At 51.4% G+C, this 23,652-nt stretch overlaps 1 protein-coding gene across 1 annotated transcript; it reads left to right on the forward strand.

Moving 5' to 3' along the window:
- The first annotated feature begins 1,976 nt into the window (after nt 1-1,976).
- Nucleotides 1,977-22,833, forward strand: NARF (nuclear prelamin A recognition factor). Its single transcript, XM_082860411.1, has 11 exons — nt 1,977-2,088; nt 3,032-3,116; nt 6,112-6,251; nt 8,737-8,869; nt 11,873-12,007; nt 15,900-16,018; nt 16,608-16,737; nt 17,756-17,819; nt 18,721-18,858; nt 19,139-19,296; nt 21,213-22,833. Exons 1-11 carry the CDS (start codon nt 2,062-2,064, stop codon nt 21,452-21,454), a joined length of 1,371 nt encoding a protein of 456 aa, XP_082716537.1. The 5' UTR covers nt 1,977-2,061; the 3' UTR covers nt 21,455-22,833.
- The last annotated feature ends 819 nt before the right edge of the window (nt 22,834-23,652 follow it).

A 23,652-nucleotide genomic window follows, 5' to 3' on the forward strand; every position in this document is an offset into this window, starting at 1 on the left:
CCTGATGAGGCTTCCCTGATGGTGCAGTGGTTAAGAATACGCCTGCCAATGCAGGGGACACGGGTTTGAGCCCTGGTCCAGGAAGATCCCATATGCCACGGAGTTAAGCCCATGCGCCACAACTGATGAGCCTGTGCTCTACAGCTCGTGTGAAACTACTGAAGCCCGCGCACCCTACAGCCCGTGCTCCACAACGAGAGAAGCCCGTGCAATGCAACAAAGAGTAGCCCCCTGCTCACAGCAAGTAGAGAAAGCCCTCACGCAGCAATGAAGACCCAACACAGCCAATAAATAATTTTTAAAACATCACCCTAATGAATCTAGGCAATCTCATCAATGGCTGCTAATTAACATCACAAGAAGGACAGACAGTAGAACCCCCTGAAGGGATTTTACAACACTATCTATGTAGTCTTGACAAAAAATTTTTACCTGTGATCAAGCCACTAGAATGTTTTAACTACCCTTTGCTGAAAATTCAGAATAAGGGTATGCTAAAGAACTCCACATGGATGCAGTCAGCGATTGCTGAAAACCCTGCAGTCAACCTGATTTCTCTATGATACGCAAGGAGAGAGGGGGGTATGTGGATGGAACCTACAGATTTAAAAAACAAACCAAAAAAAAACTCCCAAAACCTTAAGACTGGGAACTCCCTGTACTATATTTGTTAACTTCTAAGTGAGCCTTATTTTTTTTTTTCTAGAAACAAAGATTCCTAAGAGAGACAAACACAGAAACCAATTGAAATATAGACTAATAAAACATTGAACCTTATTTAGATCCTGATTGAAACTAGAAAAATGTGAGACCATTGGGGAAACCTGGACAGAAACCTGAACACTAACTACACATTTGATGAAACTAATTGTAACTTGCTTTTTTCACACATGATGATACTGTTTATGTTTTTAAAACATTAACGAAATATATACAAATAACAACCTAAAATTATTATTTTCTTCGAGCTGATAATTGAAGATGTTTTCTGAGAGGTGCTGACATAGATTTGAGTAATACAATGGGTTAATCTGGCAGCCAGTTAGGACCTCCTGAATTTAACTGATGGCATTTGTAAAAAAAAAAAAAAGTGGTACGAGCCAAAAACTATTAAAAAAAAAAAGGTTTTAATGGGGAAATTTTTAAGATCCTGGTGAGGTTCTGGGACATGGAATATACTTGAATGTTTTGCTGACCTCTGTGACCGCCCCCCCGCCAAGGTTAGGAGGAAGAAGGGTCCATTCCTGAGATTCCTGTGAACTGCTGGTGTTTGATAGAGACACCCTTATGCTTTTCTTCCAGGTGTATTTCTCATTTCCGGTGGTACGATGACCATGCACAGACTTCATAAAATGTTCACAGTGGACAGAGTTCAGCATCTCCACTTAGCCCTGTATCCCCCACCACCACCCCCGGTTTGCTAGAGGCAGCGGAAAGACGCAGGTCCAGCACCACCGCTTCACAGGTGCCTCGCGCTCCCGACGGCGACACGTGCTTCCGACTCGCCGCGCGTGCGCACTGCCGCCCCGCCGGGCCTACGTGACGCCTCTCGGGGCGAAAATGGCGGCGGGGCGGCGCCGTCTCGGCTGGCCCGGAGCGGAGCGCGCGTCTGGCGCCAAGCTGACGCGCCCGAGCACTCTAGGAACGATCTCGGGCCGTCCCTTTGGGACGGTGAGCTAGCTCGCCGAGAGCCGCCGTCAGACCCGCACGCCGCGGAAACCCACCGGGGAACCGGCAGCGGTCTCCGCGGGGGTCCCGCCCGCTCCGCCCCGCGTGCTCCTATTGGCTCCAGGGCCTGACCCGCCCCTTTCCCGCGGTCTCATTGGCCTAGGCAGAGCCCTGAAGCGTGGAGCCGCACCGCCCTCTACGCGTTCCTGTTGGTTCAGGCTTGTGGCTCGCTCGCTCCCGGAGCTTTCATTGGTCGAGCGGAGCGGCGAGGGGTGGGGCCGCGTCGGACCGAAGACAACAAAGGGTGGCGGGCAGCGGGCGGCGGGTGGCGGTGACCGCGTCTCCTGGTGCTCCGCTCAGGCCGCGCACCCGGACCTGCCAGCCCCGCTCCAGATGAAGTGTGAGCACTGCACGCGGAAGGTGGGCTCCGCGCGCTCGGGCCGGGGCGGGGTCCGGGTCAGGGGCCGGGGCCGGGAGGAGCCTACGCTCGCAGAGCCTGGGGCCTCGGGGGCGTCGGGAGCCTGGCAGCTCCGAGCGCCTCTGCCTCCGCGTCGTCGCTGACAGAACCTCCGGGCGCCGGCCCGCAGCTCCCGTTCTCGGGGGTGGAGGTCGCTGAGGGTGGGCCACCCGCGCGTCCGGTTCCCGCTCCCGTCTCCCGGAGGCGGCGTGACGTCGGGGCGCATGTCTATCCTTTCAAAGTACCTTCGAAGCCAAAAACCACCAGAAAAACCGACCAACCTTTGCTACCAGTCAGGGCACTCACAGTAGACACCATCCTTGGTGTGAATTAGCGATACGGTGATCAACAGTGTTTTTAGGGGGCTTTATGCTACCTAAAAACTTGAGTGCTTACAGTAACGAAAACGACACAGAAGTGCAGGAAGGAAACACGGGCTGGGCCTTCTGCTACCTGGGTAACCACGGTAACTGTGATAGCGTTACCCACTTACTTCTAGGCTGTGATGCACAGGGGGGTTTCTGTTTGTTTTTTCAAAATTGGATCGTATCATAAATATTATTCCATCACTTGCTGTTTCTTTCACTCAACGTTATATAGGAGATACCTTTTCATTGCATTACACACAACCTTTGTTGTATTCCAAGTATACACATGTCCAGGTAGTCTGGCATTAATTTATCTGTCATGAGAGGCCACATTGCTTCTAGTTTTCATTTGCTGCAAACAATGCAGGTATAAAGGTGTGTATGGGTGTGTTTGTATGTCCACAATTATAAGTGCTTCTATTTCTGTAGAAAAGATTTTGAGACATGTGATGAATTCATCAGCAAGTATGTATGTTTTTTTAAATTCACAGAGTCAGATTAAAAGTTGTTCTTTCATATGTTCCTTTGCCTTTTCAAGGAATGTAGTAAAAAAACAAAAACCGATGACCAAGAGAATGCATCAGTCGATGTACCAAGTCCAGCCCACGAGAATGGAGAGGCAAGTAGATTTTTCAGTTTTGTATCAGCCTGTGGTAAACAGCTGCTGCTGTTTTTCTCCTCTTTGGGGGCTCACATCACCAGGTACATCATTGCTGTAAGAAAGAAAGAAGCAAGAAATGCAGGGGCTAAAAAGCCCCTGCCAGGGGCCACACGTGCAAGTCAGTCAGTTGGAGGCACACGATCTTCAAGGTAAGAGCACGAAACAGTGTCTCTTCACAGAATACACCAAGCCAAGACATACCATGTTAGGGACAAAGAAAAATGTTGTCCTTGGCTGTTTATTAGAAATAGAGCTGTAATGTTTAAACCTTCTTTTTTTTTTTTTTTTTTTTTAGTGAAAAGTTCTATTCTGTTAGATGGGATTTTAGGTAGGTAATTTATAAAATAATTCAGATTTCCTGATTCTGTAAGTTTATTTTTCTAATGGTTTCTTCTCTCAGTTCTTGAGTTTTTAGGTTTTCCTTAGCCAGTAGTGACAGTTTACAATTACTAGGTGCATACCCTGAGCTGGGCGCTAGAGAAAGTGCTTTATACATGTGATCTCATTTCGTGCTCAGAATGAGCATTTCAAGTAAGCCCTACTGTTGTCCCCATTTTACAGAGAGGAGGATGCGGTACAGGGAGGTTAAGGTTATTTCTTCCCTTAAAAAGTACTGGTACCGGTTTTAGAAATGGAAAATTGGCAACATGGAAGAAGCAAGCAGCAGGTTTCCTCTTTAGTTTAGGAGTCCTAATACAACATTGAGTCAGACAGGCTTTGATCTGGTTCTGTCATGTACCAGTGCTGCTGTGTGCTCTGGTGACTGTAGGCCTTAGTGAGCAGCAGGGGATGAGACAAGCACCCAGGGCACTGAGGCAGAAGAGAGGCAGGGAGCACCTGGGGCCCTCCAGCCCCAGAGCACCTGGCCTGGGGCCTCCCACACCCACCCTCTGGCTACATCACCTTGGACAGACATCTAACCCTGGGAGCCCCAGTTTCCTTATCAGTGACATGGGGAGTTGGGTTACTTCTCTCCCAGGGCTGTGGTAGCCGGGAGATAATGTGTGTACATGGCTTAAGTGGGCGCCCTGCCAGCACAGTGGGCGGACCCCCTGATGGGAAGAGCCAGTCAGGAAAGTGGCTACTGGAGTGGGCCCTGAGGGGTGGTGAGAACTGAGGGTGGGGGATGTAGGGATGGGGTGAAAGCTCATCAGGCACAGGGAAGGTGTTAAGGGCAGGGAGATAGATTGGATGCATGTTTTAAGGCAGGTGGCTTAAGCTGACTAGAGTAGGGGAAGAATAGAAGGAAACTACTTGGGAGGCTGAGGGTGGTGAGGCCTGGGTGGGCCAGCCAGAGTGGCAGAAGCAGGAAAGGGGGTGCGGCACAGGGAGCTGAGTGCAGTTTGAGCTGCACGGACACTGAGCTTTGCAGGATATCAGTCTGGAGCTTGGGAGGGAGAGAGCTCCCTGGAGACCGCGATTGGAGAGGTTGAGTAGGGGCCTGATGCTGCTCTGAGAAGTGAGGCTGGTTGGAGAGAAGGGCCGATGGATAGGCTTCTGCAGAGAATGCCTGTGTTTAAGAGGCAGCAGGAGAAAGAGGAAGGACCGCAACAGGTGGGAAGGAACCAGGCCTGGCCCTTGAAAGCCTGCAGAGGATGAGGATGACAGGGTGGCGTGTGGCTCATAGGCCGGGAGGGAGCCCTGCTGCCTGCGGCGGCTCAGAGTGTGGTCCTGGGCACCTCTGCAGGGGCAGTGGAGGCAGAAGTCTCAGTGCCACTCAACAGTACCTATTAGGCACCAGCTGTGTGCCAAGCCATGTGCTCCAGACCCTTGGAGCAGCAGCTCTGGCCCCACCTCGGGGCTTGTTAGAAGTGCAAACCCTTGGGTCCTGTCCATACCTCCTGAATGAGCATCTGCAACATAACAAGGTCCCGGAGTGAGCGCTGCACAGTGACACCGGGGCACATGGGGAGGACGGAGGTGACTGTGCACTCCTGTTCAGAGCTTCTGTGGACGGGAGGACCACACCACCCCCACCGCGAGCCCTCTCTCACCAAATGTTTGAAAGAAGAACCAATGTACAACCATCAGGGGCTGTTGAAATGGCTCTGGTAGGCTTCAGAATATTCATATGTTCATCCACGAAATATTTATTGAGTGCCTTCTGTATACAGGAGATGTCAGAGAACAGAAGGGTATGAGACAAGATTGCTCCCTCAGAGCTTGCATTTCAGGGAAAAGAGGCAACACATAGATGCCAGGGGGTGCTGTTCTGGCAGGTGTCTGCGAGGGTCCGAGGGGTGAGCCAGGCTCTCAGGGAGCATTTCCCTCAGGGAGACCCAGAGCAGGAAGGGCCAGAGTGGCTAGAGGTGAGAGCTGGGAGGAGTGACGGTGATGAGGGCCTCCATCGGAGGTGTGGCTTGTGTTCTGGTGGACCTCTGCCTAGGGAGGGAGCTGCAGGGATCAAGTGGGCGCAGGAGCAGCCAGGAGAAGACGAAGCAGCCAAGGGTTATTGTCTTGGTGTCTAAGGGAGCAGAGTCACTGATGTGTGAGTTTGAGCGTCACAGCTCTGTGACGTGAGGGCCCTGTTGCCCACGGGTCAGCAGTGAAATACGTTAGTGCTAAGCCTCTCAGGGAGGCCAGTCTGCGGGCTTCCACAGGAGGCTTCTGTGGGGAGCCGTGGGACTGGGCGAGCTCAACGGGGAGTGCAGAGCAGGCCAAGCCAGGAGCCCCCAGTGGCAGCAGGGAGAGGCGTGGGGGCAGGAGAAGCCCAGAAGTGTAGCTCTCCTCCTGCCACATTTGACGGTGCTGGCCCGCTCCCCGCATATTGCCATCCGTGGGACCCTGGTACCATGGTGGCTGCAGCACCTGAAGCTCCAGGCCTGGCCTGGATGTCTCAGGGGTTTTGCACCAGTTTTCTGTATTATGCTTGCGCTGTTACTTTTTCTAAAGAAGCAAGTATTAAAGAGTTTTTGTTGAAGAATCAGGCCAGAGCATCATCTTTCTTTCGTAGAAAGGAGAATTCCATAAATTGGCTGATGCCAAGATATTTCTGAGTGACTGCCTGGCCTGTGACAGCTGTGTTTCTGCAGAGGAAGGAGTCCAGGTTTCCCAGCAGAACGCCAAGGACTTCTTCCGAGTTCTGAACCTTAACAAGGTACGGCATCCCAGGCGCTTTCTGGCGCCAGAGGTGGGTGGAGGTCAAGGTGAGGCATGAAGCCTCTGCTCGGGCTTGGGGAGTGCATCTTGGCCCTGGCCCTGTGTCCCTTGCTGTAGTTGACCCTCTCCATAGCCCTGTCAGAACAAAACCGCACCCACAGTCACACTCCCTCATTGATGTGGGCAGCAACTATGGCCGGCACCACCGACCAGGCTCCCCTGGCTTGGGGGAGGCCTCTGAGTGCTTGGTCATGGGATAGTGTGGTGGCTCAGCTGCTGCCGCTCTGCCTCTGGGGCATTCTCAGAGGCAGGGCTTCTGTCCTCACAGGCTCTGCGTCCTGGGGCAGGGCTGTGGTCCTTCAGTTCATCCCTGCAGACTCCCTGTACAGACGGAACTACTCAGTGTCACTTGTATTCCAGTAGTGACAGGAAGACAGGTGAAGGGGAAAGACAGGAAAGGCGGAGGCAGATGAGGCTGTAAAGCACATCTCTCTTCGCCCTCACTCTGGCCTGGGGTGTTTCTGTGCTCTCACAGCTGCTTCCCAGGAAGTGTGTGTACCGGCTCTACACACCGTCCTGGGCACTTTGGCCCACGTGAGGCCCAGGTTTTTTTCTAGGTGTACTGACTGCAGGTAACAAATTTTTTCTTTTCCAGTCTTTGTATATCTTATTTCTTCTTCTTATGGTATTGTCTAGGACCTTTAAATCAACCTGAAATAGCAGTAGTGATAAAAATAGTACTAATGTCAGGACTTCCCTGGTGGTCCAGTGGTTGAGGCTCCACTCTCCCAATGCAGGGATCGCAGGTTCGATCCCTGGTCGGGGAACTAAGATCCCACATGCCACGTGTGGCGTGGCCAATTAAAAAAATAATAATAATAAAATATAATTTAAAAAATAGTACTAATGTCTTGTTTCAGACTTTAGTGGAAATGCTGGTAAAGTTTTACTATTAAATAGATGTTTGCAGAATCTTTTACTATTAAAGAGATGTAGATACTCATACCAATCAGCATTTTGGCTATAGAAAATGGATACCCAAGTCAGACTAGCATAAAAAGGAAATGCTTAGTTATTTCATGAAACTGAAAGCTTAGAAGTGGGAGAGGTTTTGGGTTTGGCTGAGTCAGTCAGTCAGGGCTGTCATTAGGAAAAAGCAGTTTCTATTTCCCTGCTGCCCTCGGCTCTGGGCTCAGGCTGATCCCCTCTTGGTCATAAATCGGCTCCCTCAGAGGAGGTGATATTTGAGTGAGAATGAAGTGAGGAGTGCGTCCTCGCAATTCCCTGGGCAGGGTGTCAGACAGAGGGGCAGGAAGTGCCGAGTCTGGCTCCTGAAGCTGGGGACAGACCGCTCTCTGCTCTTCCTCCTCCAGTAGCATTTGAAACTTGCACCCCCTTGTTCCTGCTTCCAAATTTATATTAGGATGCTGCTGGTCACAAACCACAGAAACCATGCCTGGCTGGCTCGGGCATCATAGGAGTTGGTGAGGGAGCTGGAGGTCGGTGTGTGCCAGCTTGGTGCCCTGATGGATTTGTTGGGTGTGGGTTTCCCAGGCATCACATGAAAGTGAAATCCCATCCAGAGGAGACAGGCAGCCTCAGCATTGTCTCGCCTGAGCTTCGAGGCAGGGGCATGGGGACAGGACCAGACTGTCCTGTGACCAGTCCACAGGTAGACTGTGGTGGAAGGTGACCACTGAACACCTCTGTCCAGGTTTCTGCTTTTCCTCATTTGCAGGCAGTGTCTGACCTTAACAGTCTCTGTCATGATAATCCTGCATCTTCTCTCCTCTAATCCCAGGTCAAGGGATCCCACTGCTGACTTTCTAATGCCCGACATGCTTGCTCATGCTGCTCCCCTGGGTTACATCCTGCGTGTCCGTGATGAGTCAGCATTCTTCTAAACTCAAATTGTTCATATTTTTCTAGGGATTTCTTGAACTGCCAGCATCTGGTTTTGGATTCAGGGTGTGATAGCCTGGTTTCACGCTTGTTTGTTTGGTATTTATTAAAGACTTCACAGAAAATGAGGATCATCTACTACTTAAAAATTTGCTAAAATTTGCCACTAAGTGACCTGGGCTTGAGGTCTCTTGGGGGCAGACCTCAGGGCCCCATTTTCATGTATTTTCATTGTTATGGGTCATTTCAGTTACTTATAGTCCAATATTGTACATAACTTTTATTTTTCCTTTAAATTTATCCATTTTCTCCAGATGTTTGCATTTATGTATAATATCGATGTATATATTTCTGATTTAATATTGTTCTTAAAATTGATAAAATCTCTTGGAATGTCTCATTCTTTTCATTCTCATTTTTTTCTCCTTTTTCTTTGTGCTTGCCAGTGTCTTGTATATTTTATTAGTTTTTCCATAGGGCATCTGTTACATTCTGTTTGTTCTAGACTTTTCACGAAGGTGTCTTACTTTCACTCCTTGTGTAATCACCACATGTACAATGTTCTTCTCTATTTCTCCTAGAAATGTGATACCTCAAAGCACAAGGTGCTGGCAGTGTCGGTATGTCCTCAGTCTCTGCCTTATTTTGCTGCTAAATTCAGCCTCAGTGTGACTGATGCATCCAGAAGACTCTGTGGCTTCCTCAAAAGTCTTGGTGAGGTGCCTTTTGATATTATTTATAGCAAATAAATTTGATTTAATTTGAATTTATAACTTGAGTTTTTAACTGCCCTTTTAATCTCTAGAGTTCAATTTTCAAGGGCACAGGATAGGTAAGAACTTCCATGAGAGTTTTGTGGAACATAAGAGGACCGTCTCTCTGACCCATGCATGGTGTCATGCATAGGCAGGTGTCACTTACCCTCTTGCCATGCAGATGGGTGTTGTGTTACGGCCGGGCTGGCCCCTCCGGGAACAGCAAATGACCATCTTAGGGTACGTAGCTGGGGACACCTGGGACCCACGCTTGCCCAGCAATGTCGAGTCGCCTGGCTCATAGTGGTTACAGAGGGCGTTTATTCGATAGAGAATCACATCTACGATGATTGGCATCTGGTTTCCCAGGAAGCTCTCTGAAGATCAGAGCAGGAAGGGAATGGGCTATGTCCTTTGTGTGAAGAATGAAAGGTCAGTACGTGAGGACTCAAATGTGAATGAATACTAGAGTAATACTGCCTCAAACAGTGATAAGAGTGCTTCTGTCTTGTCTGTCATGTCAGACTAGAACTTCCCCTCCAACCCAGAGTGTCCTACAGGTGGGCTCAGAAGAGGAGAACTTGAGCCATTTGCCAAATAAGAGTTTTTACTGTTCCTCAATGGATTTTTAAAGATGTAAACACATTGGGATTACTAATAAAATAAGATGACATGTAGACTAAATGTCCTCGCACTGGTCTGCCTGCCTCACTGCTCCGTGTTGCTTTCCGCCTGGAGCTGTTTCTCGGTGCACTGCCTGCCACAATCAAAACTAAGGCTGCAGCTACCAGCGTGGACTCCTTAAGTCATCCTTTATGCTTTTAATCTTAAAAAGCCTAAGGTTAGGGCTTCCCTGGTGGTGCAGTGGTTGACAGTCCGCCTGCCAGTGCAGGGGACGTGGGTTCGTGCCCCGGTCCGGGAAGATCCCACGTGCCGTGGAGCGGCTGGGCCCGTGAGCCGTGGCCGCTGAGCCTGCGAATTCAGAGCCTGTGCTCCACAACAGGAGAGGCCACAACAGTGAGAGGCCCGCGTACCACAAAAAAAAAAAAAAAAAGCCTAAGGTTAGCTTAGTTTTACCAGAGATCGAAGTTATTAGATGCTCTGTTTTCTCATAGTGAAAGGCCCTATTTTTGGGAGGGGATTTTTAAAAAATAAATAATTGGGCATTATGTGTTAATATTAATAAAGAAAATATATCCACAGTGAAACTGATATTTTTAAGGTAACTCTTTAAGGTGACACAATATTTATAATATTTCTTTATTATTTTTTATAAATTTATTTTTATTTTTGGCTGCATTGGGTCTTTGTTGCTGCGCGTGGTCCTTCTCTGGTTGCGGCAAGTGGAGCTACTCTTCGTTGCAGTGCACGGGCTTCTCATTGCAGTGGCTTCTCTTGTTGCAGAGCACGGGCTCTAGGCACACAGGCTTCATTAGTTGTGGCACGTGGGCTCAGTAGTTGTGGCTCGTGGGCTCTAGAGCGCAGGCTCAGTAGTTGTGGCGCACGGGCTTCATTGCTTCTCGGCATGTGGGATCTTCTTGACCAGGGATCGAACCTGTGTCCCCTGCATTGGCAGGCAGATTCTTAACCACTGCTCCACCAGGGAAGTCCCCATAATATGTCTTTTTTGTTGTTGTGGTGGTGGTGGTGATGGTGGTGGTGGTACGCGGGCCTCTCACTGCCGTGGCCTCTTCCATTGCGGAGCACAGGCTCCGGACATACAGGCTCAGCGGCCATGGTTCATGGGCCCAGCCGCTCCGCGGCATGTGGGATCCTCCCGGACTGGGGCACGAACCCGCGTCCCCTGCATCGCCAGGCGGACTCTCAACCACTGTACCACCAGGGAAGCCCCATAATATTTCTTTTTAAGAATAACTGGCTGCTTTTAAGGTTTAGACCAGCTGCAGATATTAAAATTATTTGCTTGCTTTATTTTATTGTAATTGAGAGCACATTCTTTTGTCTTAGGTTTATTTTCCAATATTAAGAACTTATTTGCAGTAACATGGATGGACTTGGAGGGTATTATGCTAAGTGAATTAAGTCAGACAGAGAAAGACAAATACTGTGTGATATTTCTTATACGTGGAATCTAAAAAAATATAATAAGCTAGTGAATATAACAAAACAGAAGCAGGCTCACAGATAGAGAACAAACTAGTGGTTACCAGTGAGGAGAGGGAAGAGGGGGAGGGACACTATAAGGGTGGGGGATAAAGAGGTACAAATTATTAGGTATAAAATAAGCTGCAAGGATATATTGTACAACACAGGGAATATAGCAAAAAAAATTTGGTTTTTGGCCACACCACGCGGCTTGCAGGATCTTAGTTCCCTGACCAGGGTTTGAACCTGGGCCATGGCAGTGAGAGTGCTGAGTCCTAACCACTGGACCGCCAGGGAATTCCCTATAGCAAATATTTTATAATAACTATAAGTGGAGCATAACCTTTAAAATATGTGAACCACTATATCATACACCTGTAACTTATATAATTCTGTATATCAACTATACTTCAGTTTTAAAAAAAGAAAAATATTTATTAAGAAAAGAATAGCTAGTTAAAAATCAACTTAATAAAGGTATGCTCAGCCAGTTTACTCATTTTGTTTATTTTAAAGATATCAAAGAGCATTACAGACTGGAATTTAATTTAGCCAGTGAATTGGAAGAGAATACTGCTGGTACCTTGTAATATTCCATTAATTTACATATGGAGTACGGTAAGGTGTTTGTGTACATGTAAAGGGGAAAAGAGGAAGCAAGAGAGAGAATATATATGTTTTATTGTGAAAAATGATACGTGCTGTTGTTTGAAAGAGTAAAGGGCACAGTATCCTACTTCGGCAGCTATCGATGCTTGTGGAGTCTGCCCTTTCAGTTTGTCCCTGACACTCCAGACCCTGAGAATAGATCCCACATTCTGTGATGTGGAGCCGAATGCGCCTCTCTTCCCTGCAGGGGTGCATTATGTCTTCGATACAACAATCGCTGCAGATTTCAGCATCCTGGAGAGTCAAAAAGAATTTGTGCGTCGATTCCGCCAGCACAATGAGGAAGAGCCCACGTTACCCATGCTGACCTCTGCCTGTCCTGGTGAGCACAGGGCCTGCGGCTGGGCCTCTGGGTGCCTGAAGCACCTTTTCACATCAGTCTACGTTTGGGGGCAGGCCTAGGCAGTGGATGAGGTCGGGGGTCAGTGGGTCTTGGGGAGTAGTTTCAGCTTTGAGTAGTTTTACATCGACCAACATATTTATTAAAAGTATGACATATTTCAAATGTCCAAACAATTATAGATAATATGAACACCCATGGATCTTTTGCCAGCTTAAATAGAAGTTACATAATAAAAAATATTTCTTTACATTAATACCAGATTCCATCCTGGAGCACTTTTTAAACCAGTCTTTAATTAGTTTTATTATATAGAGCTTGGTGCCTGAGGTAGAGAAATTTTATCACAGGTTTTTTAATTCTGGAAAAATAGAAAGTTTTGGAATAAGAAAATGTTTAAAGATGATGCCTAAGGGAAGGGAGGAAGTGCTGTACTGGTAAGTGACATTTAGTGAAAAAATTATTTCTAAATAAATCAGGTCTGTGAGAGCCCAGTTATGGTCTACATAATCTTAGGTTTTTGTTCACGTTTCTATTTTCAGTTTACCTCTCCTCCCCCACCATGGTTCCAAATTTTTCTAGCATTTTACATGTCGCCCATCAGTCATTAGGATTACGATTTAATAAAGTTGAACGTTGACATTATGGTTGCTTAGAATTTGGAAATACTTTCCACCCAGTCGTAAAACCATGGAAAGGAAATTTGCCATCTGTCCAAGAGGCCCATGGGTTGATTCATTAACTGAACGATGTTGTTCAGCGGCCCACGGGCCGGTGAGAGGTCATCAGCATCAGGTGGGGCTTATTTCCCGTGTGTAGGTTGTCCTCCTGGAAAGATGACCCCCCACGTGGATGCTCCCAGCTCTCCAGGCGTGTCAGGCAGTTTCTGTATCCAGAGTCTATGTATAAACTGACTCTAAATGCACACTTTGCTGGACCGTGGTGTCCACTTCTGCATTTACGTCCTTGTGGGTGTTTTTGCAGCTGCTTAGGAGTAGATATGCACAGCTGAGGTCTCGGGGAACCACCTGGCTCTCCAAGGGCACTGCAGAGATGCCCCTGCCCCTGGGATCCCAGCACCGGCTCCTTGTGGGGCCCTCACTCGATGCCACACAGCCATTCACTGTGGCTCATTCCCACCCATCCAAGGAAGAGGCAGTATAAAATGACCCGAGCTCGGCCTGTGCCCCCAGGGCGGTGGTTCCAGACTTCCCATTCCACGTTCCTGTCGGCAGGATCACAGGAATTCCTGTGCTGTCCTGACACCAAACCTTCAGATAGCGATGGATTCCTTATGTGGGAGGCCCTGTTGGGATGGAGCCTGGGACAGAAGCCTCCACTCCTGGCAGGAACTAGCCCTGCTGACCTGGGTAGTAAGCAGGTGGTTGATTCCTGCAGAAAGCAATGGGCCCTCTGTCCTTGGAGTGAGCGCAGCACTGGTGGAGACCTGGGCTGTCTGCTGTTGCTGCAGACCAGCCACTCCCCCTCCTCCAGCTTGGTGTTTGCTGCATTTGGTGGTCTCCCTGAGCTGCTCAGGGCTGTTTACTCGTGGGTTTGGAGCTTCTCCGAGTTTTCTTCCTAGATAATGATGCATTTTCCTTCGGGAGCTCTTCGTAGCTAAGCCAGTTAAAACTGTATCTGTTGTTCATGTTTATGCCACCTCTCAAATTCGGGGAGATGAGGTGAGATCTGGTTCGGACCTAACCCTTTTCTAGAATTTGGTGCTGACATTTTGCTTCCCTGTGACAACTTAGGGAAATTAAAACAACACCAAGTCGGACGATTTGACCTGGTGCGCAGAATCAGGCTATAGGTGGTCCTGGACTGACTTGCCAGGCTTCTGCACACAGGGTCCCTATGTCCCAGTCATGCTTCCTCAGACTGGAGGGCAGCACGTCCAGGCCGGGATAGGGACATCTGGGCAGGCCCTTGCTGCCCACAAGCCAATGGAGCACCACCTTGCCGACGCACCTTTGCCCAGCAGGGGTGGGTGGGAGAGGGGGTATTGAGCTGCTCAGCTCTGGACATGCTCACGGGCCTTGGGCTGTGTGGTATCCTGCCAAGAGCACTCATTGAGCTGAAGTGTGGGAAATAATCTCTCCAACCCAGCAGAGTGTCTGGAGAGCGGGAACCTTGTGCCAGGCACTTCTCTGAGCAGGTTCCCTTTCTGCCTTTAGAGAGGGTCACTGTGAAGAGGTGGGTAGTCTGACAGGGTGGGATTTGGGTGCCCTACCCACATCCATGCTGCCACCAAGTTGGGGGGCCAGCGGGGCTTACCAAGCCCCACGCCGGTGCTGGTGGCAAGTTCTGATCAGGGGTGCCCGTGAGAAAGTGCTAGCCTGTCTGGTGTCTGTGCCAGGTGCTGTGGACCCTGTGACCCGGTTCCTCCTCCTCATGCCTGTTTGGTCCTCTTCCCCGCCCTGGCCAGGAGGTTCTCCGGGGCCCTGGCTCCTACCGCCTGGTGTTCTGCCTGATCTTGTGTGAGGCCTTCACAGCACATAGCACATTCACCCGCAGCATGGAGCTGGGGTCTGCCTGAGAGCCGAGTCTGCATGTGTGGGCACTGGCGCTGAGACCAGGGTGCACAGGGGCCTTACAAAGCCAGACCTGTGGTGGGAGTGGCCTTGAGCCCGCAAATGCTCAACGACCTTTGATAGTTTTTCTTTTTTCTTTTTACTTATTTATTTATTGGCCGCGCCATGCAGCTTGTGGGATCCTAGTTCCCCAACTAGGGATTGAACCTGGGGCCCCGGCAGTGAAAGCGCTAAGTACTAACCACTGGACCACCAGGGAATTCCCTAGTTTTTCTTTTTTAATGTGAACCATTCTGTGTATACGTGCAGAGGCTGGGAACGAGGGGAGCCATCCTCCAGCAGCATTTCTCTTAGGGGCTTATGCTGGTGACCATGGACATTGCCTGAGTATGCTCAGGCCTGCAAGCAGGTGATGGCTGTGGTTTGAGTTTGTTCAGATGGGATTGGCTGGTGCTTGCTGTTCCTCCTTCCGGGAGTGGGCATGGGGAGGCGGCTGCCCCAGGGTTCTGGTGGGCAGCTTGTCTCCAGGCTTCCTCGCCCCCGCTCCCCCCCCCGACACCCCTTTCATGGTGCTGTGGTGTGCACACCAGACACTGCTGTAGGATCAGCAGTGTCACCAGACGCTCTCCTCACCAGGTCGTGCCCAGCGGAAGAAGGGAGCAGGCTCTTGCTCCTGCAGGTTGAGCTGCTGGCTGTTTGGTCCGCTGACCTTTCTGACCTGCAGTCCGCCCCAGAATCTATGGCAGCGGTGGTGCACTCACAAGGCATTGTGGGAGTCAGCGACTCAGGGGAGATGCTAAGGGCCATGCTGGGCATGCCGTGGGCACGCTGCAGGTTGTGCTGCTTATTGTGCATTGCTTGGGGGTGTGGGTTTCTCATATTGCATTGTCCTAACAGTGGGCAATTACTGGGCTGTTAATTTCCAATAGGTGAGTGAAGCTGGGTAGGCCTGGTGGCCATTGGCTCCTGTCTGAACTGTGGCCACCCATCCTGGCTATGAGAACAACTTTGCAGCTGGCAAGGTGGAGCTGGAACCAAGCCGCCCAGGACGCCACCTCGTAGCTGCTCCTTCAAGCTTGTTCTCAATTTGGGGAGACCTGCAACCCCAGCTCTTACCTTCCTCTTGCTCTGTTCTGTCTGGTCTGGGGCCGAGGGAGGCGCGCATTCCCGGCACCCTCCAGTCTTGTGGCAGACGCACCTGGGATTCCCGTGGCCGAGCCGCTGAGGAGAGGCGGCCTGGTCAGAGGGAGCCTGTCTCGCACTCCTGAAAGAAGACGTGTCCTGCTCTACTCCGGGTGAGGCAGCCACGAGGAGCTGACACGGGGCCCTTTCCTCCTCAGGCTGGGTCCGATATGCTGAGCGGGTGCTAGGTCACCCTGTCACCCCCCACCTCTGCACTGCCAAGTCTCCCCAGCAGATTATGGGATCCCTGGTGAAGGACTACTTTGCCAGACGGCAGGTAAGCCGGCCTGAAGGGCAGCATGCAGGTCAGGCAACGAGCTTCCATGTGAGGACAGGTGCTGATGGGAACTCAGGGCAAGCGAGGGAGGGCAGGGGAGGTTCCACCGGGCGTGCAAGGTGGTCTCAGCCCCAGGCCCTGCTGATTGAGGGGGCATCCAGACACCTGGTCACTCAGCTTCCAGCTTCTGGCATTGCCACCAATTCCTGCTCAGCCAGGGGCACGGAGAGGGGTGGCCTGGTCTCTTGGGAAGCATCTGGAAAGTCTGCAGGGAAAACGGCTGGGCGTTCATTTACAGTCCAGCAGCGGCTTGTTGTCACGATGTTTGGTCACCACGTGCATAGTTCAGGGGAAACAGGCCAGCTTCTGGCTTCTCCCTGTGAGTGTCCAGGCAGCAGGTCTTGAGCGAGGTGGCGCCGTGGGTGGGCTTGGGGGTGCTGCGGCTCAGGAACTTGGTCTGTGGGAGCCGGGTCTTGGACCCCGAGAAAGCACCAGGCCTGCTCCCTTGTGGCATGTTCTGGGTCCAGCACATTAAGCTGCCCCCTCCCTTCTGCATGGCCCCCAACGTGGATTTGCTTTTCCTGCACAGAATCTGTCCCCAGACAAGATTTTCCATGTCATCGTGGCCCCTTGCTATGATAAGAAGCTGGAGGCCCTTCAGGAAGATGTTCTCACGGCTTCGAGGGGTTCCCGGGGCACTGACTGCGTGCTAACCTCAGGTGAGGGTGGGGCCTTGGGAAAGGCAGCAGGGGGAGGCCAGCCCCGCGGCCAGTGCGTGTCTGCGGTGAGGGCCTGACACACAACCACACTGGGGACACTGAAGCTTCCTCCTTCAGAGCAAAGCAGAAAGCACATGTGTGACCGGGGACATTGCTGGGGGACTCCTCGTGGAGGCCCTGCCCCTGGACTTGTGCAGAGAGCCCGCAGCACCTTCTCAGTGTTGGGATGGGAGTGATTCCCTGGAATCCTCAAGACCCGTTCGGAATGCTGCCATCAGTTGAGAGGTAGATTAAGTCTTTGCTGAAGCCCAGCTGGGTGTACTTTAAATGGCCTTGAAAACAGGTCCCTACGGCATGGAGGCTGAGTGGCTGGCTCTCTGGCAACCTCCGAGGACAGTGGGTCCCCTGACCAGAAACTCCCCACATGGAAGCCCGTGGAAAGGTCCCCACCGCACAGGCTCCTATGGCGGTGATGGGGGTGAGTGGGGTGGGAGAGCCTCAGCCACAGCCCTCTGCTCACCTTAGATGATGGGTTTTCCTAAGGAGCACACTCGGGCATCTTTTCTTTGAATACAGTAGATTTTTACTCTTTTTCACAGATGTTCAGTCTTCTCACACACACCTGACACCACAGCAGTTGATTCAGGATACACCCTTAGTGTTAAGGGTTTCTTCAGGATCCCTTGTGCAAAGGGAGATACAAAAGTGGTCCTGATTTTCGATCGGTCTTGTTGCAGATAACTGTCATCCTATCCACATGAAAGCTTTCCACTCAGGAAACAAAAACACTGGGAGACGTTTGTAGAAGCCCCCGTTTCAGGGGCAGAAGGAGGAATTAGACTCTTCCCTGGCATTTCATCAGTGTTACTTTGCATCTGTTGCCTGTGACAGGCGTGATGACCAAGGTCATTGTAACCTAGAATGTCCTCCGGGGGAAGGAGGTGACACCGGGAGCAGCTCCTGAGGAAATGTGGGCCGTGTCCTGTCACGGCATCTTATGTCGCTTCTTTGTCTGTAGGTGAAATCACTCAGATGATGGAACAAAGTGACCTCTCGGTGAGAGACGCTGCTCTGGACACTCTGTAAGTGGCTTTGCAGGGAGACGCACCCTTGCACCTTGGGGGCCTCCTGTGTGACCTTGTGACCTCTGCCAGGCGCATGTCCCAAGGCCTCCCTCCTTTACAGTGAGGCCACATGCCACACTGAAGCATGGGTGTGGTGAGGCCCCTGGCCTCGGGGGCCACTCCCTTTGTTGCCCCACTACGTACGACCCTTGGCTCTGCATAGAGCATGCGCAGCACCATGGAGTGGACACCAGCACCCCCCACTCCTGAACTTCACATGTTCCTGACGTTACACCTGGACCTACTTGGGGATGGGAGCCACCTCCAGACACAGAGTGGCTCCCTCAGGTCCCTTTGCCCAAGAGCAGCAGACTGGGTTTCTGCCATCAGTGGTGACCCCAACCACTGACCGTAGTCCTGCTGCATCCTGTTCCCCAGAGTGTACACAGACTGCAAGAGCACACGAGGGCCACAGGGCACACACGGGCTGCGCAGCAGATCCTTCCGGCAGTGACATCAGGCCCACGTGTGGCCCTGGTGTGGAAGGCGGACTGTAAGCATAGGACTGGTGTGCCTGTGGCCAGAGCCTGTGCTTGGGCCCAGGCTGACCCAGAGGCCTCGTCCTGGCCGGGCACAGATGGTGTGCCCTCTCAAGTGGCCCTCAGATGCCTAGTTCTCATGCCCCGAGTTGTGAAGTTCTAAGGGTCGTACCCTTCACACACGTGCAGCCAGAGGAAAGGAGTCATTCGGGCAGTGGTGGGTGCGCCTGCACCTGCAGGCTTCATGTCAGCCAGTGAAACCCAACACAGATGAGGTTTTTGCCCAAAGTCTAAATACTTGTAAAGGTTTTCGCAACCTTGGATCATAAATCTTAGGGAGTTGGATTTAATTCTTGCTGTCACTTTTCCTGCCTGGTGAGGTTTGGAGACATGAAGGAAGAGGAGGTTAGACGCCATGACGGAGCCAGCTCTGACGGATACCTGGCACACATCTTCAGACATGCGGCCAAGGAGCTGTTCAACGAGGACGTGGGGGAGGTCACCTACCGCACCCTGAGGTGTGTGGGGCTGGGGTGGCCTCTGTCTGTCTTCTTGTGTGGTCAGTGCTGCCTGTCAGGTGTAAATTCTATAAATAGGACCCCCGCCCTGCAAAGCCAGCTGCAGGTCTGGGAGGGAGGTCCTATTTATAGAATTTACACCAGTCAAGATCGAAAGGCCTTTTATGTGTTATTCACAGACTTTTAAATTTTGCTGACACTCCAAACTTAGACTGGAAATAATCCTCAAACCACAGAGGAAGGACCCTACAGATGAAAGTCTGTGCTGTTGATTTTATAGGAACAAAGACTTCCAGGAGGTCACCCTCGAGAAGAGCGGGGAGGTTCTCTTGCGCTTTGCTGCTGCTTATGGCTTTCGAAACATCCAGAACGTGGTCCTAAAGCTGAAGAAGGGCAAGTTCCCGTACCACTTTGTGGAGGTCCTCGCCTGTGCCGGGGGTAAGACTCAGGGGCCCAGGCTGAGCTGGGCACCTCCGAGCCCTGTAGGAAACGGGCCCTATTGGCCACCCCCAGCCTCACTCAGCTCCAAGGGCTTTGTGGGAGTGTGGATGCTGCCCTGGTGGTTGTGGCGTGATGGTCCCTCTCACACCCACATATTGGAAAATGCAGGCTGGGAGATGTCACCTTGGAAAACCTCTTGGGGACATGGTCCCAGAGAAGAGTTGCTTGGGTGACACCAGCTGAGAGCCGGCTCATGTAGCAGCTGGTGTCGAGAACACTGAGACTGCCTGGTAGCTTGAATGGCCCCTACCTCCTCCAGCCAGGTTTGTCAGTGAGTGATGGGAGAGACCCGTGTGATGGATGGAGGCCAATGAGAGGGGGTAGGGGTCCCGCAAGAGGACCTACTGGTGGAGTCGGGCAGGAGGGAAGCGTGCGGCCCCCATGGCCCATCAGGCCCCTTGGTGGTGATAGAGCCAACTCAGAGAGGGGGTCAGGGATGTCTGTACCATTCTGGGGTGGGGGGTGCCCACAAGATACGCAGGTGGAAATACCTGGGGGGGGGGGACGCGGATCCAGGTGCGAGACGGGCTCAGGGAGAGGAGGCCCCAGTGCGGGTGGCTGAGGGCAGAGAGGCGAGCGCTGGCCGTGGGGGATGGGCAGCCTTGGGGACCTCGCTCCAGGGACCAGGACACGGAAGGTAGATCCCATGGTCTGAGTGGAGGAGTGGACAGGAGATGAGGACGAGGAGGCAGCGGGGGAGCTGTGGGCTTGAGGGGTCCATGCAGGCCCTCCAGGAGAGGCACCCCATACCTGCATGCCGATCAGGGTAGAGGCTCAGCAGGACTCACTTGTGCCCTGTAGTTAGAGCATCAGCTCGGGGAGCAGGAGCTGGGATCTGAGGAGAGAGAAGCAGCCCCTGGGCAAGTGAGATGTGAGGTCCAGAGGGCAGCTGTTGGGTGCAGCCAAGGGATAAGCGGAGGGAGGTTTGGAAATTTGCTGCAGATTCTTTTATTTTTATTTTCATGTTTTTATTTATTTATTTGGCTGTGCCGGGTCTTAGTTGCGGCACGCAGGATCTTTGTTGCTGCATGTGGATCTTTTAGTTGCGGCATGCTGGATCTTTAGTTGCAGGCACGTGGGATCTTTAGTTGCGGCATGCAAACTCTTAGTTGTGGCATGTGGGATCTAATTCCCTGACCAGGGATCAAACCCAGGCCCCCTGCATTGGGAGCGCAGAGTCTTAACCACTGGACCACCAGGGAAGTCCTGCTGCAAGTTCGCTTAAATGAATTTTTATCTTACAAGTCATGACATCATCTAACACGTTTGAAAATAAGTAGCGCCAATACATAGGAGGCATGTTCCTTATTCAGGCCGAGGTGTTAGGGTGTTGGGCTCATGGGTCTCCATCCACCGTCCCTCTCCCCTGTGCAGCCCAGATGTGGATGCACACATTATGTAGACACCAGTGATTTAGCTGTTCATTAGTAATTTCTATGTTCTCCTGGTTTTGATAAATTTCAAGAGAAACTGGAAATCCAGATTTGCGTACATAGCCACTCACTTCTAAAAGGTTGGCAAGTTATTTCGGCTTTAGATAAAAACATTTCACGGGTAATGTAAATAGGAGGGACTATGAGCCTGTGACCGGGGTCTTGGGGCCCAAGGTCCAGCTCCAGGCTCTGGCCACGAGACACTACACACTGCTGTCATTCCTCTCTTCCAGAACCATCGTCCCTTTAAGATGAAAGGTGGGGGACTTCCCTGGTGGTCCAACAGTTAAGACTCCGTGCTTCCACTGCTGGGGGCGAGGGTTCGATCCCTGGCCGGGAAACTAAGATCCCACATGCCATGTAGTGCGGCCAAAAAAAAAGGTGAAAGGAGGGAAAGATTAAGCTCCCTTTGTTTTTCAGGGTGCCTTAACGGCAGAGGCCAAGCCCAGACCGAGGATGGGTGCGTGGACAAGGCCCTGCTGCAGAAGATGAAAGGCATCTACACTGACATCCCCGTGCGGCTCCCGGAGACCAGTTCCCATGTGCAGGAGCTGTACCAGGAGTGGCTGGATGGCACCGACTCCCCCCGAGTCCAGGAAGCCCTGCATACCGCGTACCAGGGCCCAGGGCATCCTGCTAACAGCCGAGACATCAAGTGGTGAAGGTCGAGGAGGCTGGGAGGCAGGCCTGTCTGCTGCCTGAGGATGGAGGAGCTGCCATGTGTGGGTATCAGAGACACTGGAAGAAAACAGCTCAGCTTTTCTCTTACTACTTTGGTTTTTCAGAATTCTTTGCTACCCCCATTTGTCAGCAGCCCCCTCCCTCAGTTCGATGAGGTGCTATCTTCGTAATATGTATGTGATTGGAATATTTTAACGTGAGAGAAGGGTGCCCCAATTTGAGTTTCCTTTAAGACTGAAAAATTCCAAAGAACAAGAATGGAGTCAGAGTACTGTCTTCTGGGCTTAGTGAAAATCCAGAAAGTGTCCTGTGAACAGCTAAGACCCCAGAAATTCTGATACACATGCCTCAGACAGATTTGATGTGGAAATGACAGGAAGTGGGCAGGGTGCGAGGGTCTATGGTCTGCCCAGTTGGCTCTTATTTTTATCCACTTATTTTATTCTTAAAAATGTTTTTGCCAGAATGTGAATAAACTGCATCCTTTAGGAATCAGGGGGCTCATAAATATGAATCTGGATTTTCAGCTTTTCTGGAGAAAAAGTTCTGGCAACAATGGGCCACATTCCTTACTGCTGTGGTGTCCAGAGTGCTGTGTAACAGCCGCCTCCTGGGACCAGACCCTCTAACTGTGGCCCTGCAGGCTCTGCAGTTTATGTCCCAAATTCACGCTTTCACATTCACATTCTTTAAGTGAACTCACCTTGAGGCAGAGGGAGGCCTGCGAAGGGTGATGGGTGTTACAGATGGAAGGATGGAGAGGCAGCTGCCCTGCTCAGGCTAGGCTGTGTGGTCGGCAGTCAGCCTCCTCCATCCTTCCCTGGGTGGGGTCAGGCAGGTGACGGCCCTTCTGACCCTGAACTTGGGTGAGGCAGCTTCCTGATGGTCCAGCCTCTCCTCGTTCTCCTCCCCGGTGTCCTTCCCACACACCGTGGGCCTGGCTCGTCCACAGGGCTCGGTGAAGCCTCCGTGGCTCCTGACGGGACTCCCCCACCTGGCATGTAGTGCTCATGTGAGCTCGCCTTAAAGAAAGGTGGAAGAGAGCAGTTTACCCACAAACAGAAAGGGCTAGCAAAGAATTGGAAATTATGGAATCATGGAACTCCATGTCAGGGCTCATCCTGTGAAACAAAGACTTCTGTGGATAGGCCTCCAGTTGGTTGTTCAAAGCACTTGAATTTTGTTATCATGGGTGGTGACATTCTTCTTGGATCCCTCAGTGCTGTAAGCCTGAGCTGTTAGATTTCCTTTATCTACTCTATGTTGTATTGTACCTGTATACCTATCTGGGTTGACAACTGGATATAATGTGTGAAATTGTATATTTTTTCCTTTTAACCTATATACAATTGAGTTTCTATCATCTACAGTAACTGATTATGGAATAAACACTTGAAGAGTGTCTGAGTGTGGAGAGTACATGAACCAGATGCTGACTCCCCAGCCAGGGGCCTGCATGTGCCCTCCCTCACCAGCCCCACCCAGGCTACTCCCTCGTGCTTTGGGAGCCAGCACCACCCTGGAGCAGGGGAGCGTCTTTGCCTGAAGCCCTCTGTGGGCCAGGGATGCCAGGAGTCCGGTGGGGCTGTTCTTCTTGCTTCGAAAGCCACCTCTTCCAGCTACAACAAAAACACGCCCCCCCAGGCTGGGGGACGGGGCGTTCGCACATGTGGCGTCAGGTCCTACCCACAGCTGACCTTTGGTTACAGCCACATGAGAGGAAAGTGGAATGAGGATTGGTTTTACTTCGTTATAACTCAAGTGATAGGAGCAGTCACAGTGAGGGGTGGCACCATGATCGGGCAGGGGGTGTCTGCTAGTGAGCAGTGCTATCCTGGCATGAGGAGGGGAACAGAATAGGTCCAGATTCGTGTCACACCCAGCAGCTGCCCTACAGGAGTGCTGTTGTCTGAGTCCTGGTGCCACTGATACCTCCAGTGGACCATGATCATGTCCTGTAGGTGTGTGTATGTCGGTCATCCTGGTGAATAGCTGTTCTCTAGTGCCCTTGCTCTGGACCATATCCGAGCCCAGATTTCTCAATTCCATTTCCTCCAGGCCTGTCCGCTTGGTCCAGTTCCAGCCAGTGTAGATACTGGTGCTTCCTCCTCAGCTTTGCTGGAGTAAGGACTGGAGTTCATGCACCGCCCACACATCAGTTTGATGCTGGCCTAGGGTG

The sequence above is a fragment of the Leucopleurus acutus genome (genome assembly GCF_964270905.1).
Source record: "Leucopleurus acutus genome assembly, chromosome: 19".
Lineage (NCBI taxonomy): Eukaryota > Metazoa > Chordata > Mammalia > Artiodactyla > Delphinidae > Leucopleurus > Leucopleurus acutus.